This window comes from Epinephelus moara, chromosome 24 (genome assembly GCF_006386435.1).
Source record: "Epinephelus moara isolate mb chromosome 24, YSFRI_EMoa_1.0, whole genome shotgun sequence".
Lineage (NCBI taxonomy): Eukaryota > Metazoa > Chordata > Actinopteri > Perciformes > Serranidae > Epinephelus > Epinephelus moara.
In genome coordinates, this window is record NC_065529.1 from 34,679,015 (window position 1) to 34,696,422 (window position 17,408).

Here is a 17,408-nt window from a genome sequence, read left to right on the forward strand (position 1 = left end):
CAGAGACTATTTTCACTGCTCCTGTTCTGTTAACCAAAAAAAAAGGGGGGGGGGGGGGGGGGGGGTAGCACTTGTAAATCTCTACTGTTGTTATCTATCTATCCCTAATTAAAAAATGACTAAAAAATGATGCTGTGTCTGTGTGAAACCTGAAATTGAACAGAAAGAAGCTCAGAATTTACCCTCAAGGACCTGAGACTTGTGCTGACTTGATTTTCACTTGCACAGAATAGACTTACAGCAGCTCTTACTCATGGACTTTTAGATATCTTGGACATAATACAATAACATGATAATTAGTGATGTCACTTTACACACAAAAGTACTCTTTCTTTTAGTTTTTGTCATGTTTGCACAGATTTCACATGCAGAAAGTGAGTCATGCTTCAAGACTGTAAATTGTTTAAATCCTCCTGTAATAAATGTGTTTGCATCATATAGGTAATAATGGATTAAATCAGTGTACGTGTGTGTTTTAGTGACACTCATCGTTACTGTGCAGCCCCGTTATCATGCAAATGATGCGGGACGAGTGGCCGCTGTGTCATGCCCTTTTAAGAAAAATGAGAAATAGTGGGGAGTGACGTCTGCTGCGCACAGAGGCCGGAGGCAAACTGACACTTGCGGAGCGGCGAAAGACAGCGAGCGAGAAACGGTGAGTGCAAATGCCAAACTTTACTACACGCCAAACGCGGTCAAATAAGTCATTTGCGTGGGAGCACGTCGCGTCCACACACGCGGGATAACGAGCAGAAACAGCGGAGTGCACGGCGTCTTTTCATATGTGTCGGAGAAATGAGAAGAATTGTCCGCAAGTACAAAACGGAGTGTGCACTCCCATTTTAGTCAAGGCCAGGCGGAAGGGCAGGTAACGTTAGCTAGTCGGTCTTTCCCGAGCAAATACACCGTGATGCGGGCTGATTTCAACCCTGCCAAGCCCGGTTGACGTTTGAGCTGTGAAATGCGCTTGATTGCAGCGTGTTTCTGACAACCTAGCTGTGTTTTGATTGTACGCCGAGGACAGGAATGTGTCGGCTAAGCTAGCTTGTTGCTAACGAGCCGTTGCTAGCGGTTGTGAAGTGTCGGCGGCCCGTCGCGAGCAGTTAAAGCTAGCTAGTTAGCGGAATGCAGCTAACAAGCTTTGATAACGGGACTTAGTGTAGTTTGCTGGTATGAAACTAGATTGTTTATGGACATATGCTGGTCTCAGTCGCCTGGATTACAGATTATGGGTATTTTAGGTATTTATCTTTAAGCGGGTTTGTGATTTGAACGGAATTTGATTAATATTATGGAAGCTAATAATGATGCATCGACGGAGTGTTAGTTACTGCTCTGTGGTGCACAGCCACAGCCACAGATTGCAGGGACTTAGCATGACCTGGAGTGATAAGCATATGCTACTGCCGTAAGCAAATTAGGTAGATTCACAGTGAGATAACCCAAGGGCTCAAATGACTTTCTCATGTCTGGGAGCCCCAGCCTGTTGCAGGTTATTTTTGCTGCAGGGGGACAGTGGTGTGAAACAGAAAAGGTGTGTACTCCATCCTCAAACTATAAACACACAGGAGGTCTGCTTTATTAATAATGGATCATCACAGTTGCCAAGTGAAGTAGACATTGCTGTAAGGAGTCTCTTTTTTCTGAACTGAAATGATACATCTGCCTCATCCTGTGCCCTGAATCTCTTCATAGCCCAGCTTTTTGATGATGAGATACAGGCTGTAAAAACCCACTTCCTCCCCCCTCTCTCTCGATGCAAACCTGCTGTCTGGAGTCTTGAACAGGAACAGAGACTGGAAGAGGCTATTTTAGTTGGTAGCTACTCCTTTTCCATCCTATCAGCATGAAGCCTTTTTGCTCTCTGCAAAGAGGATGTGGTTACAGGTCAAGGCCCCAGCGACACAGATGTAGTCGGCTGATGGTGTTTGTCAGTTACAGATCTTTGTCAGAGTGAAGTTTTGTGTGCCGGGCTGCAGTTTTGCTCTGACTCACAGGGGCATCCAGGGTTGTATTGGACCTGAAAAGAGATGTAAGAACTTTGCAATGAGATAACAGGAGCTTTCGCTTCTTTGCACTTTTAGGTATACCATTGATGGAAAAGATTGTGCAGGAAGTTTAACACCATCGTCAAGTGTTAATATCATAAACATCCTCATTACTCATAAGTCTTGATTACTTGAATGATGCGGTGTTGTCTGTGAAGTGTTAAAAGCAGTTGCCGCTGTAAAAAGGTGGCATTTCTTTCCTTAAGCTGTGATGGTAGTGGTTTATTTTACAGGCTTGTAAATCCGTAATTTCCTGGGAAGTTTCCTAGAAACAACTATGTGATTTGGCACTAATTACAGGGTGACAGGGTTCAATTAGTATACTTCCAATTAATTAATTCCAATTAACTGCAAAGCTAAGTAGTCTTTTAGTAAGGGCACAGCAGGTCAGCTAAACATGGAAATATGTGCGGTATCATGCGCTTTAATACAGTAGATGAAATAATACAGTTCAACTTTTTGAGGGGAATTCCTCTGGATTTCAGCAGCTGGTTTTAAACTCAACACAACTACTCAAACAGTCTCTTCCCCTCTATAATTAGCACTAAATAACATCGTTCTATCCAGGAAATTTTCAAGATATTATTAGGATATTAGTTGGTTCTAAGTTGGCTGTAAATTAAAGCGCCCTGTCTTCTTTACTCAAGCTCTTTACTTGACAGGTTTTCTGCCGTCAGTAGTTTCTGGGTTATTCCCCTGAAGTTAGTGGGTTTCTCATGCTAAGCTCAGTGTGAACAAGTGATGTGAGCTGTGGTTGTGGTGGAGGTAATGAGTAACCAGGAGCTTATCAACATTAAAAAACACTCTACCAGAACAACTATTATCTCACCCTGTTTTTTTTTCTACCCTTAAACCTCAAGGGGATATTTTGTTCAGTGTAACTCCTGTAATTGTCATGTGGGTCAACAAGCAGGCACATAAGAAGATGACACATGAGTCGGTATCATGCTGCTAGCTTAACCAATGGATGTGTGCATTTTTTTTTGTACCATCCGCACAGGGGTGGAAGATACAGAGGGCAGCTGTCAATCACACCGTCCTGCTGAGTCAGGCGCTGTGACAGCTTCATCGCTGTCGGATTAGCCTCACTACACCAGGAAACGGTGCATCCTGAATGTTGTAAGTTTAGCTGTGAGGCCTCCTGATCTCTCAATTCAGTTTCCTCTGGTTTGAGACGTGGTTTTTATCCAGGCACGTTCGCTGCATTTTCTCGCTAGCAGCACCACCTCGTCCAATTCCCAGCCTTAGATGGATACATACCTTTGGCTGTAGAGGGTGAGTGATGCAGTGATGTCATGGTGGAGCATGTTTGCTGTGGCATGTGGCTTTCCCTCGCTCCTTATTTGCTGGGGTTACTACAAGAGCAGAGGAACGGCAGCAGCGTGTTTGTTTTGTTGGGAATGACAGTGTGTAGTTGAGGGCAGTGGAAAGCGGGAGAGGTTTGGTTTTTAAAGGGAGATGTCCTTAAATGGCCTTGTGTGTGTGTGTGTAGTGAGTGTGTAGGCAGGCAGTTGAGTGAGTGCAGCATTGTGTGTAGTTTTCCTGGTATGAAAGTTTGTAGAAAAGGTGTCAAAGCATGAGCATCCTATTCAGCCATTTGTAGAAAGCACTACAGTTACGAGTGGGGAGCTCAAATAAAAGGAGTTCAGGTGTTGTTCATGAATTGAATATTAAGCAAAAATTGTTTGAGCGTTGATCAGTAAGGTCATTTGATTTGGGCAGAGTGATATTTGTGTCTTGGCAGGCATGAAGCAACACAACCACTTTGCTTTTCTCGAGAACACGACTTTACACACTCGAGCTGAGAATTGTTGTCCTTGACTCCTACTTGAGCTCAGTAAGACGCACTCAGAGTCTTGCCATTTTAAGTGGCCTAATACCTACATGTAATGATGCATTTTGAATTCAAAAGCTTAATTGTCTTTATTTGTAGGCAAATGTTGAGCTTAATCGTCAGCTTACCGGCTCATTACCAGCCAATCTTTATACGCTTTTATGACGTGGTTATGTGAAAGTTAACAGGAAAGCAACTAACTTTAAAGTAACTAAATCACAATGCCAACATTGCCAAAACATTTGTCATATAAACTCTGATTTCTACTTTGGATAAACTAGAGCTGCAACAATTATTTAATTTTTGTCAACTATTGAATGAATTACAAACTAATTTGATAATCAATTAATCGCTTTGAGTAAAAAATTAAGTAAAAATCAGTAAAAATTGTCTGATTCCAGCTTCTTAAATGTTAAGATTTTTTCTCTTCTTTCATTCCTCTGCGACAGTAAACTGAATGTTTTTGCGATGTGGGAAAAAACAAGAAATTTCAGGACGTCATAAGAAAAACTGATCAACAATTTTCACAATTTTCTGACTTTTTACAGTCCAAACAACTCATCGACCAATAGGTAAAATAATCCACAGAATATCTGATGTTAAAAAATAATCGTTAGTTACATCCCAAGAGTAAATGTTCGTTTCTTTAATGAGAGTTGCTCTAGAGTTTCGGGGATTCTGGAGAGGAGAAACCATTACTTCATGCTGTGAACGTGACTCTTCCCTATTTTTATTTATTTTTTCCATGGTGCTGTGTTTTTTGCTGTGGTCAGCACCCGGAATTGCAAACTAAAAACGTATGCACTAGTTCTCATTTTAGTTGGTTAGTTGGTGACCAAACTTGTTGAAACACCTGTGGTGTCAAACCAAACACCCATCCCCCGTATCGAGATAGGCTATACATATAAAACCATAGACCATAGAAACAGGACATACAATGTGCTCATTTTTCATGACACGTTTTCCCTTAACATTTTTAAATGTAGGCACCGTGCCTCTCTTGAAATAAGGAGTGCCTCTTCGACCAACAGAAGAAATTATTTAATTGCTACAGTGTTGTCACAATACTGAATTTTCTAACTTTAATGCAAGAATCAAATAGAAGATCCACACTGTAATAAAAGCTTCCAGCAATTTTGCTTTGCTTTTCGATCGAACAGCGGTCAGTGCCTAGATCGTCGGGGTGCAGGCTCTACCAGTCTTGATAAACATATCAAGACTGTAACATGATAATGATGAATATTATTTTCTTCGGTAGTAGCAGAAAAAAACATAATAGCTTTAGTGAACTTAAACAATAAGAGACAGTGAGAAATAGCTGCTGGTACCGTCGATACTGCAGAAAATGAGTCTCGTAAGTGTTTCAAATATTCAGAGGTGACTGATAGTGATTGATGAAGCGATATTTTTGACAACACTGCATTACTGTCTAATTTCCTGTAAAATGCAGGTGAATGAGTTTAAACGGACTCAGTCAAATTATTGGTATTTTTGTGATAAAAATGAAAACAATAGGCCTTTAGCCCTATTTGCACAAGACTAGTATTACCAGGGGATCTTATGTGATACAGAAGTTAGCTCTCCATGTCTGGGTTTTGTGCGGCTCATTCACTTGAGAAGTGTCTGTATTTCACTCAAATTTATTGACATTATCCCCCAAATACGATGTCAAGGCAGTGCATGACATTCGCCTCCTGAATGACAAGAGCAATGGCTGCTAAGAAGAAAAACAGGCATTGGACGCGCAAAGAGTGACTCAGTTAATTGTTGGTCCCAGACTGTATAGATATGAGCCTTGTGAATTTGCACCTAAAAGTGCTGCCAAAACTTTCATTTATAATCGCCAACGCAGACTCCATGATTCTAGACTGGGAAAGAGGCAGCAAAGAAGGGTGGAGATAAAACAACCTTGCAAAGAAAAAAAAAAGATCCCAAAACAAATAGATATCGACATGACCTCTGTTTGCCAAAATCTTGGAATTTTTACGTGACGAATTACGGACATGGCAGATTAACACTGGATTAAGATCACAGACGACCTCCATGGTTATTATAAATTACCAGAGGTCCCCAGGTAATACTAGTCTCATGCGAGTAGGGCTTTGGACAAACACCACCACATAGATTGGACACCAAGGCCTGATGCGCCTCAGTTTTGTTCATCCTTCAAGGATTTTTTAAACGTGGGAGGGAACAGATAAAGTTTGACTGATACTTTTTTGGAGGAGCAGATGTCCCCCGTAACGACCTCTGGAGCAGTCACAATATGATCTAACAGCCACTGTCACAGAGCGGGTCATCTGTCTCAGTCCACAGCGTCCGTACAAGAACCGTGACGTGTGGGTAGCTGACAAGGGAGGCCTAGCCTAAATCTAAGCGTGACATTGTCTGTATGACATCGTATATGTGACACTGTGCATGCACTTGACTCTGTACTTGAATGTTTACATGAGAGTGCAGCAGGGACTGTTTGCACAGCACTCGTGCAGCCCTGGTCTTTTTCTTCTCCCCTGTAATGGCTCCTCCCTAATCGTGCAAGGAGAACTTCTCTTTGTGTGTAGAGGATTAGAGAGTATGAATTATTCACAGTCGGGGCTTCATATCCCACATGGTCACTGCTTGTGATTGAAGTTTGAGGTCCTTGGTCCTTTGTCCAACCCCCTGAGTGTCTCGATGGAGAGTGTTGTAAAAAGAACAGTGTAGGAGGGGATCATCTGCTTTCCAGAATGGCCGGCGATTAGCTTTTAATGGTTTGTAAAAAGGGTTGATTATCATGCGAGGCTTTACTTTCTCCCCTGAGACCTGATTTTAACAGAAGCCACTGTCTGATTTTCAACGTGTTGCACTTTTCAACCTAAGTTGTATCCTCTGGTTTTGGGATCACAGGCTAGTTAGTCCTCTGATGTTCAGTCAAAGAAACTGGGTGTCTGTTTTCCCCTCAGGAAGTTTGGGTACAGGAGCTCCAGCTCTGACTTTTATCAGTAAGTGGCTCCTGAAATGATGACGGCGCCTTACCTGAGCCTCGCCTTTGATTAAGTATTAGTCTCTATTACGATTTTGGTTGCTCATCATCTTTATTCCCAGTGCAGGAACAGACACCAAAAATGATGAAAATTTCAATTAAAGAGAATATTGACATGAATTAAAGGGGAAAACGATCTCAACACAGAAGAAATACATGACAGCTTTTGTCAGTAAAAACCATGCATTTCCAAATTTGGTGAATGGGGATTCTTCATGTGAACTGAGGTAGGGTTGCAACAAATTATTTTTTTCATTATAGATTAGATTTATTTTCTTGTGTAATCATTTGGACTATAAATAGTCAGAAAATGGTGAAAATTGTCAAAGGTCAAATCTTCAGATGAACTGTTCTCTGACTTATGCCAACCTTACACCAAATGACGTATGAAGCGGTTTCACTGTCGCAGACAAATTTAAATCAGAGTTTTACCTCTAAAATCTTGATTGTTTGGTGTAAGGTGGTCATAAAACTCAGTCTGAATTGAGCCTTTTCCTCTTTTGACACTCCGTCGAAATCAAACGTATTGGATATTCTAAATCTTTAGACTTGGCTCATGCAAATACTGAAGTTCAGTGTCGTGAACCAGGTAGACGATAAACATGGAGGGGACTCTAGGGGGCGCAAGAAGTCTTGGGTGTCTTGGTTCTCTTGGACTGTGGAAAAGGAGGAGAAACTGGTGGAGCTGTTGAGTGAACAAGAGTCCGTGTTAATTTGGCGTGTATGTGACCCACTGACCAGCATTTATTTTAGTGAGAAATCTTCATTTTTGGAACCGTTTGCCTCTCATTCCCACTGTCTCTTCCCACTAAAATAGCGCAGTAAATGAATGGAGGCTGGTAGCGTTGTGAGAGAGCGTTTGTATGCCAATGTAGTGTTTCTTTCTTGATTATATTGATGCCGAAATGACAAGAACACAGTTGACATATGAGACCTTTTATCTTGGGTTTCTACAGTTTTGTGTTGTTGCAGACACGCATGTAATGTTCATATGTCATATTTCTTAAAGGGAGTTTGATGTTATATTTTCCACCTGGATCAGGATGTGAAATATTCTCAAAAGGAATCTAGTTGTGGTCTTTGTGGTCCAGTCTTTGCAAAATCTGATAATGTGTGACTAAAAGCTGATATTGTCTTTAGATGTAAGGACTTTATTCATTTAAAAGCAAAGTCTTTTCAAAGAGGGAGAAGCTGTAAATTGAATTTTGGGGTTTGTTCTCAAAACACTGATTCAAAATGATTCATCAGTTAACAAAAAAGTAGTTCCAATAAACTTATTGATTTATTGACAAGTCTTGGCAGCTCTAACTTGAAGGATTAAATATTTTGGGGGGTTGAAAATGTCAATTTCTTAAACTAAATATATAATTGAAAAACCTAAAAACGTATTGTTGCTAAGTAGGGCTGGTTTTACATTTAGTATTTTGAATCTTTACCCGACTGTATATCATCAGCTTTTCCAACAATATAATTTGATAAAAAGCCAGAAAGAAAACAAAGAATCCAAAATCCCCCGCTTCACCCATCCTCAGCTATCCCTCAGTGTAGCCGTCTCTCCGTCCCTGTAGCCCAACTTGTAGTGACCCAGTTGGCTCACCCAACTGACTTTACGCCACACTGTGTGCCAATGAGTCGAAGCCTCTGCATCCCTTAAAGGGATATTCCAGTGATTTCACAATTTCCTCCCCATCGCAGTTTCCACTTCCCTCAGCTGTTTTCTGTCATGAGTCAAAAAACACTGACAGTGTGTTGCTGTGTTACAGTACCAAAGAACGAGCGAGTGACTGAAACATCTGACAGCAGGGTGTGTTTTGGTGTGTGAAGGCCAGATTATTGTGTCATTAGGAGGAATATCTGCCAGATCCATGTATCATCTCCCCTTCAGTTCCCCCCACACTCGTACACACCACAGCTGGTTTGTGTTAGAGAGGGGTCACATACTCTTCACCTCCTCCACCCTGAAGCAGCTCCACTTATGGGTGTTCCCTCCATTGTTGTGCTGCTTCTTGTCCATAACCTCCAGGAATGACTAGAATCCCTCCTTTTCTCGAGTGGAAAAACTCACAGACCAGACTGGGAAAATTCCTTTGTTTTACTTGAAAAGCTCGACTTTGTTTTTTTGTTTTGTCTTTATCTATTTTTTGCACCTTTTTCTAATCAGTCTGTCCATTTTTGCTTTTCCCACATTTGTCCAGTGCAGACTGTTGGGCTGTCCAGTGAAGCAAACCCGCCATGCGTGAATACAAGCTAGTGGTGTTAGGCTCTGGAGGTGTGGGCAAGTCCGCTCTGGTGAGTATTCACTCCTGAACCCCTTTCTGACCCCCCTACCACCACCATCACCTCTTACACCTCTGCAGTGTGTTGCCTTCAGGCTTTGTAGGGCTGTCATTGAAACTTTGTGAAAACTTTGTTGTAAAATAATGTGAGGCATTTTTGTCACAGCGAGCAACAACACCTCAGAACAAACTGTCTGTTTCCCATTTCTTACTTAAAGTGTTTTGTTTTGCTATCACTATTTATAGGTAAGTGTTCAGCTCTACAGTCTTCAAGCCCGGTGTTACACAGTACAGTTCTTTCAAAAGATTAGCTGTGTGTGCTGCAGGCTTCTCTGACTCTGTATTCCCCATCTATTTGTCAAGGATTGACGGATATATAGAAGTCGAAATCCATTTCCAAATTCACCATTTTGATTAAGTACCAACACAGAGTCCTGTACTTCTGTGTACTTTATTGTCACTGTAAGTTTGTCGGGAGGCTGTGAATGTCTGTAAAATGTTGCATGTCCTCCTTAGCTTACTGCGACCAGGTGTTGAAGTCAGGTTAATCCCTCAAACTGGCAGGCAGACATGTTTAGACCTTAAGACATTATTAGGTGAACTCAGTCTACCCCTAATGTAAACCTACCATTAGGCACAGTGCTTAAAGGGACAGTTCACCCCAAAATGAAGAATACATACTTTTCCTCTTACCTGTAGTGCTGTTTATCAACCTAGATTGTTTTGGTGTGAGTTGCCGAGTGTTGGAGATATCAGCTGTAGAGATGTCTGCCGTCTCTTTAATATAATGGAACTAGATGGCACTCAGCTTGTGGTGCTCAAAGAGCCAAATCTATACAATTAAACAAATAAACAGCAATGTCTCTTTCCAGAAATCATGACCTGGATACTCAAGATAATCCACAGACCTTACTGTCATCATTTTCGTGATGTAGGAGCTATTTTCTCTCAACTGGACTACACCCACCAACCGTGTCACCTCACAGATGGAAATGTGCATCTACTGCTAGCTATGGGAGGGGGGAAAAAAATCAATATTGCATAGTATTGCGATATTTTTGTGTGGCATTATCGTATTGTATTATATAAATTATCAATATATCAAATACAAATTAAACTTTAGGTAGCCATCTTGAATAATATAATCAGTTGCTTTTTCAGTCCACTAGATATATTTTGCTGCTGCTGCAAAAAGTGACTGAGGTGAATATAACTTTGTCAACATCTGTGCTATCTAATAACTGTAAGGTTTTTGTTTTTGGACATTTTATGCAGTTGAAAACAGGTAATGAATTGCAATATATAGCAATACTCAGCATATGGCAGTGCGTTTAAAATAACAATAATACTGTATCGTGCCTGGAGTATCGTGATAATGTTGTATCGTGGAGCCTCTAGTGATTCCCAGCCCTACTGCTAGCCCACCTAGCATCACAGAGCTAGCTAATGTCACAGTTCAGCTGATTAGTTTATGTTTAAATATGGAGCTGTCACGAGTACAAGCCTCACTATGAGACCATGAGGTCCATGAGTAGATGCACTCTTCCTTCTGTTTGGTGATTCGGTTGGCGGGTATAGTTCGGTACAACGAAAATAGTAGCTGAGTCATGAATTCTGTAAAGAGACATTGCTGTTGAGATCTTCAAATGTTTTTTTTTTGGTGCTTTGAGTACCACAAGCTGAGTGCCATCTAGTTCCATTATATTAGAAATAAGGCAGACATCTTTACAGCTGATATCTCCAACACTCTGCAACTCACACCAAAACAATCTAGATTAATAAACAGCACTACAGGTGAGAGGAAAAATATATATTTTTGATTTTTCGAGTGAACCGTCACTTTAATGTAGCACTGTCCTGCCTAAGAGTCTTTCATTTGCATATGTATGTCACATTTGTCTATGAGATCAGTCAGACTTTTACTTGCGTCCTTTCTGGTCTCTCTGGCAACATCATGAACAACCTCTTCTCCAATCTCCTGCCCAGCAAGGACATCTGGCACTTGGGGCCATTTTTGCCACTCTGGATGTTTTGTTCTTGTGGCCGGGGAGGTCACATTGATCTGACGCTGGCTCGCTCTGTGTCTTCTCTTACAGACAGTTCAGTTTGTACAGGGAATCTTTGTGGAAAAATATGACCCTACAATAGAAGACTCGTACAGAAAGGTGAGTGTCCCTAGAGGGGGGTTGAGGGGGAGGCCGAGTGCTGGATAGGAAGGAGCTGATTGTTAGCAGCTGCTCGGCGGGTTCACGTCATGATATTGTGCTCCCTTCATCTCTCTATTTCTCCTTCTCCCTCCTGTTTTTCTTTTTTTTGTCTTTACACTTTTACTCTCTCTCATCTCTCCCTCTGTGTTAGTTGTCTGTCTTTATTCTCACTGTATGCAGTATTTTAAATATGAAATGACTTGCCCATTATCCTGAAATGTGTTACCTTATCCTCTCTCTTACAGCAAGTGGAGGTAGATGGCCAGCAATGTATGCTTGAAATTCTCGACACAGCAGGCACAGTAAGTGAACTCCATACAACTGAAGTCTCTGTTGATACCCTGCACCGCTGTGTATACGGACCCCTGAGTCACTGTATTGAACGGTGACATTTTAGATGATGGAAACTTCTCTCAGAAATGTCAGGCTTAACATGTGAATCTTTGAAGAAAATCTAAAAAAAAAAAAAAAGCTGTCGGTGAACCGAATGTCTGGACTTGCATTCAAAGATTTTACCACCTGAGATGCCATCAAGTTGTGCGACACTGTTATAACCCCCCCCTGCATAAATGTAGCGTATGATACCTGTTCTTGCACAGCATTATGTGTTACAGTTTAGCCATGTGAGTGGCGTGGATCTAGGGATGGCAGTGTTGGTTGGAAGGGAGGTTGATCCAGATTAAAACAATATTTGAATCAAACTCAACAACTATTATGGATAAAGATAAAATCTTGTAAAGACATTTAGAGTACTCGGCAATGTTGCCAACTTGGCGACTTTATATCTAGATTTAGCAACTTTTCAGACCCTCTTTGCGACATTATTTCTAAAAAGTGATTCGTGACACACTTAGCGACTTATTCAGACCATTAGAGGAAACACGAGAACTAGATTCAAAGATATTAAGTTGGAATTCATTCCCTTGCATGCTGCTTAAAGTAATTGCTGCTCCTCTGATGATGGCAAGGGGTCTCTCCCGCTCTCTGCTATGCAGCAGCACGGTGCAGGCAGTCAGTAGGTGTGGTGTAGGCGGGAGGAGGGTAGACCCTGCTTGCTGCACTGTGGGAGTTCAGTAGTTTATGGCTCAGTTGACACTCTGGCTCTCTGGATTGGAAGCTCTCATTGCATTCAGATGTTTTGTTGAGGATTTTTCTTTTGAATCTAATCTAGCAAAGTTGTAAAATGCTTCCATTATCCCCAATTAATACACAGTGGTGTCACCAAAATGCATATGAGTGCATTACATCATCTGGTGAACTTTTGGAGCTAGCTACTTTAATTGGAAAAGAGTTGGCAACTCCTGTTCTCCACAGGATGAAATCTACTGGCTTTGTTGACGCCCAGACTTTTCCCCTAGTGCCACCTTAAAGTTTACATTAGTGGTTTAGTAGAGTTAAATAACTTTAACTTTAACTCTTGTGTGCAGCTCTCATCAGTATACGTTAGCATGCTAATAGACATTTTTGTTGCTGTCTTTGTGTAAATGACCCTCCTTCTTCACCCTTAGATGTTTGATTTCCTCCAGTTTCCCCCAAGCTGCACAATAGATACATCATTTACACACCCACTTGCTCGCTATGAGTTTTCTGGACAATTACCTGCTTTAGTCACACACTCGGGTGCTGGTAGGGTGACGTTCGTTTAATGTCCAATCCAAGTAATTCAGACTTGCCTACTTACATACAGCTCCTCCAGGTAATGTCTAGGTAATTTCAAGTTTGAAGTGCATAAGTGAGAGGGGCTTTAGATGATGAATATTGTAAGTATACCAGCTCAACATCAGCATGTTAGCATCAAAGCTAAGTACAGCCTTACAACATAGCTGTAGACTGTAAGTCTTGTTCATGTAGGAATACCTCTGTCTTGTCCAGCACAGGTATGCTGGAAGAATGTAAGGTAATTGTACGTATGTCGATGGTGCAGGGGCAACATACGTGTTCATGCTTGTTTCTAGTGGAAAGAATCAGACGGTGCTGATAGTCTACCCACACTGAACAACGGTGTGTGTGTGGTGGAAAGACTTGACAGAGATCCAACACTTCCACTGCACTACATCTGTCACTATATGTACTTAGTCTCAGATCATATCACGACATTGTGATTTCCTGTTAATATGCAGTAGACTTTTACAATAGCCATTCAGCAGTTTGTAAAATCGCAGAGAACATGTGACAGAGCTGTTTGCTCTTTATTTTTCCGGCTGTGTAGGAGCAGTTCACAGCAATGAGGGACTTGTACATGAAGAACGGCCAAGGCTTCGCCCTGGTATACTCCATCACAGCACAGTCCACCTTCAACGACCTCCAGGACCTGAGAGAACAGATTCTACGAGTAAAGGACACAGAGGATGTAAGTATTTAGTGTACACTCTTATTAAGCATGTTTACCCCAGCTCTTCTTCATTTTCACACAACTTTAAATCATGGCTGAATGGGTTGTAGCAACACAGACAGTGTTAACGGTACAGATAGGTTACAAGCTCCCCACTTCTGTGTTCTCAGCCGCCTACATTGTTCAGGACCTGGTTGCACTGTTGCTATGGATACCATTCAACACTGTAATCACTGCATCTTATGCCAGTAATTACAAATTTGTATGAGCTCGACATAATGTACACGGTGTCATGGTGTCATTTCTGTGTTGTCCGTGGAGCGAAAACAATGAGAAAGCACTCAGTGAAAGTTGTGTACTGTACGTAGCCTAGCATTAGCTAATGTTAGGTCCCTGTGGTTTGATTACTTCATCTCTGTTTAACATGGACACAGAGCCAACGTCCCCACTTAGCTAATTAAAATTAAGGGAATGTCTTTGCCTCACTGGTGGATGTTCAGCCCTTATTCTTGCTTTTTAACACGCATAGGATGTGGTTTTCCCCTCTGAGTCTGCCCGAAACAGTGCAAATAAAAAGAGGATGTGTCATTATTTTCCTAGTTCGCTGTTTGTTAGAAGCACATTTCCATTTTTCTGTTTAATTGTGAGGCTGTAGAGTGAGTAAGCCCTCCGTCCCCTCTCTGGTAGGGAAGATAGTGCGTCAGCTGGATCTTAGATGCCCTTTTTTGGTGATCTCTGGAGGGAATGTTACCATAACCCTCTCTCTCTCTTCCTCCTCACTCTTTCCTTCCCTTGCATCTCTCTGTTCCCTGTCAACCATCTAAAAGCCCCAATGCAGCCCTGGCGAGGAAGCTTTATACCACTCTTTTATGTCCATCTTTCTGTCAGTCCTTCTCTTGCTCCCCTTCCTCTATATCTGTGCCAGTATTCTCCTCTGCCTGTTGTTTTGACTGGCCTTTTCAGCGCCTGTTGCTCTGTGTTTTCCCCGTCTTCTTTACGGCCTGCCTTGTGGTCTTACTGTGGTTTGGCACTCTGTGCGGGTGATTGGACTGTCAGGGATGATGTGCAAGGAAAGCCTCAGCTCATCAAAAACACACAGGATCGTGAGGTTGTGGTTCTTCATTAGGGCCTACGTGGTCAGGGAGCTGAGGTTAGCCTCAGGCTAACAGATGGATTGCAGGATCAGTGGCTCCTCAGCGTGCAGGAGAACGGTTGACGTCCCTTTTCTTCCCTAACTATGTTGCCTGTGAATATATCCCCAGTTTGTGCTTATCTGGGTATAACAGCCACTCTGTCAGCTATCAGTCCACTGGTGATTTAAGCCTTTACCTCTGACTGTGACATCTGTTTATCTTTCTTTGCCCCTTGCAGGAATGTACAAAGGAAATGCTTAACATTCATTCCTTTTTTTCCATCCAAGAGGAGCAATTTTCTTATTGGTGAAAGCTTTCAAGCTTTTGCTAAAGCAGACATTCTCGTTGCTGCTGCAGCTGTTCTCACTCTTAGCTCTTCTACGCAACATTTACTGCAAAGCTGGCAAAATGAACAGACGCACTTGATATCGCCAAGCTCAATTAACAAGCCTTTTAATGACTGTACATTTAACACAGTGGGGCCAAATTCCATCTCCTTAGAAAAAGTCGTTAGGAGAGAAGAATAAAGTGAGTGAGCAGTCACCAGTGTATTAAAAGCTCACTCCCTTTACTTCCTTCCACTGTTCTTATGTAAGAGAGGTCTTATGACTTTTCCGGGCCATCTCCGTCTCTGCTTGTGTGACTCGGACAGTGCTAATGCTTGACTCCATGCTTGTGACTCACCGCTCCATTTGGAACGACTGGCTCCATTCATTTAAGCCACTCTATACTGCGTTCTGTGTTCCCTGCAATCCAATCTCTGGCATGCCATTGTGGGCGGGACAGGACCTGTCTGTAACATGTTAACAGCCTCTGAACAGATTCTCTGTGGGCTGCGTGGATTCTTAAAGTAGGCTAATGCTGCCTCGTGTGCTGCTGACACTGAACATTTTTTACCTCCCTGCATACCTCCATCCTACCATCCGCTCTCTCCATCCTTTTCATCCCAGCTTGGCCCAGGGTTTGTGTTAGGAGGGGCATAGCACTCGTTCTCCCAGGACCCCTGGGAGAAATGTCGTTCAGCAGTCCAGTGTGAGGGCTTGTTTGGATATCAAACATCAAGCAGCAACCTCCATGGGGTTAATCTAAACATCGCAGTTTCCTGTCGTCTGCCCCACAGCTCAGAGAGGGCGAGAGAGAAAAGAAAAAAGAACCCTGGAATATTCATGCTATGCCTTTTAAAAGTATTATTTTCTGGAGGAGTGTGGCCACAGTGCTGTCAAAAACGACCCTTGAGCAGTCGACTTGTGGGTGGGAGAAGGTCTGAAGTTTGAGCAAGTCAAAGCATGTCAGGGTACGACCATATTGCTGACAAATACCCAGTTTTTCCAGATCCACAAGACACGTCTGGGTGCTGTTTCTGGACCAGGAGAAGGGAGAGAAGGCAGGATTTCCCATGCATGGATTTATTTGTTGCAGTCCCACCACAAATAGATTTCCCCAGCTGATATATTATTGGCGCCCGTTGTGCTGCCTGCAAAATTTTCCACTCGTTGATTATGTGTCTTGTTTGCTAAGCTGCACCACAAACACAAATATCCCGTGAACCCCTGGAAAACTGAGACAAAGCACTGAACTCTTCCTCAGACTTGAGTCTTGAGCTTTTCGCTGGTGTCATACAGGTTTATAGAGGGCGGTAAAGTAAAGCTAATTTTAAATGACGAATGAGCACAAGCACACACACAGCCTCACACTATCATATAATTCCAGGGAGCAGTCGGAGCGTGGAATCCAGCTGAAATGTTCGAAAACATTCAGGAAGGAAAGCGATGTTATCCCGGGCTGGGCGGGGCTGCCATGACTTCCTCCGGGCCAGCGTGCTCCCTAGATAGACGGTCAGGAAACAGCAGGCAGGATGAGACGCATCCCGACACCCTGACTGCCCCAGCTCTGCCCACTGTGACAGTTAGGGCTGAAGTTTTGCCCAGAATATTCTCTCTTCCTCTGAGAGTTTTTGTTTTTTTGACCTTGGTCATTGAAACATCTGAGTCGGGGCACGAAAGGAGAAGTGTTGTGTATTTGGGAGATTCCAAACCCAGCTGCACTTCATGTCAGTGGTTGTGTTTTCAGTTTTGGTTGAAAAAGATTTTCTTTCAAAAGAAACAAAACCAAAAGAAACTGCATTCATTGGAAGCTCATATTGATTCTTTAATCTCTTTTGTCACTGTTGTGTAACCTAAATGATTACTTTGGCCTCCCTCCAGGGATGGATTGATTCCCTTGATTGTGTTTGTGACCCTATAATCCAGGCTTCAAATTAAAGTGGATAGACTACTTAGCTGTTAATCATGTGTTCACCAAGCAGCAACTGTAGTACTTCTAATGGCCACTTGAGGCTGGCTCCACAAGCGAAGCAAAGTATAAAAAAAGATGCAAACATGCATACACACTGTTTATAAATTTTGGACAATTTTGTTAAAAAAAGAACTTGTTTCTCATGTTATCAAAGTTATATCTAGCAAGTACAATTTTAAAATGTGTACTGCTATTGGCACTTGTATAAAAAAAATCTCGCTCATGCCTCACACTGTCCCACAAACATCGTTCCATATCCTT

The 17,408-nt window shown here is 42.2% G+C and overlaps 1 protein-coding gene across 4 annotated transcripts in view; it reads left to right on the top strand.

Annotated features, from left to right (window-relative positions):
• Nucleotides 1–541: 541 nt before the first annotated feature.
• Nucleotides 542–17,408, top strand: part of LOC126385501 (ras-related protein Rap-1A-like) — a 30,449-nt gene continuing 13,582 nt past the window's right edge. Inside the window, exons 1-5 of one of the 4 annotated variants that reach the window (XM_050037243.1) lie at nt 542–655; nt 9,105–9,193; nt 11,277–11,345; nt 11,633–11,689; nt 13,597–13,737. In XM_050037243.1, the coding sequence (XP_049893200.1) occupies nt 9,137–9,193; nt 11,277–11,345; nt 11,633–11,689; nt 13,597–13,737 (324 nt within the window). In that variant the 5' untranslated portion in view covers nt 542–655; nt 9,105–9,136. Of the gene's footprint in view, nt 656–3,173; nt 3,324–9,099; nt 9,194–11,276; nt 11,346–11,632; nt 11,690–13,596; nt 13,738–17,408 lie in introns of those variants that run through there. The other 3 variants (XM_050037245.1, XM_050037244.1, XM_050037246.1) reach the window with 3 other exon arrangements.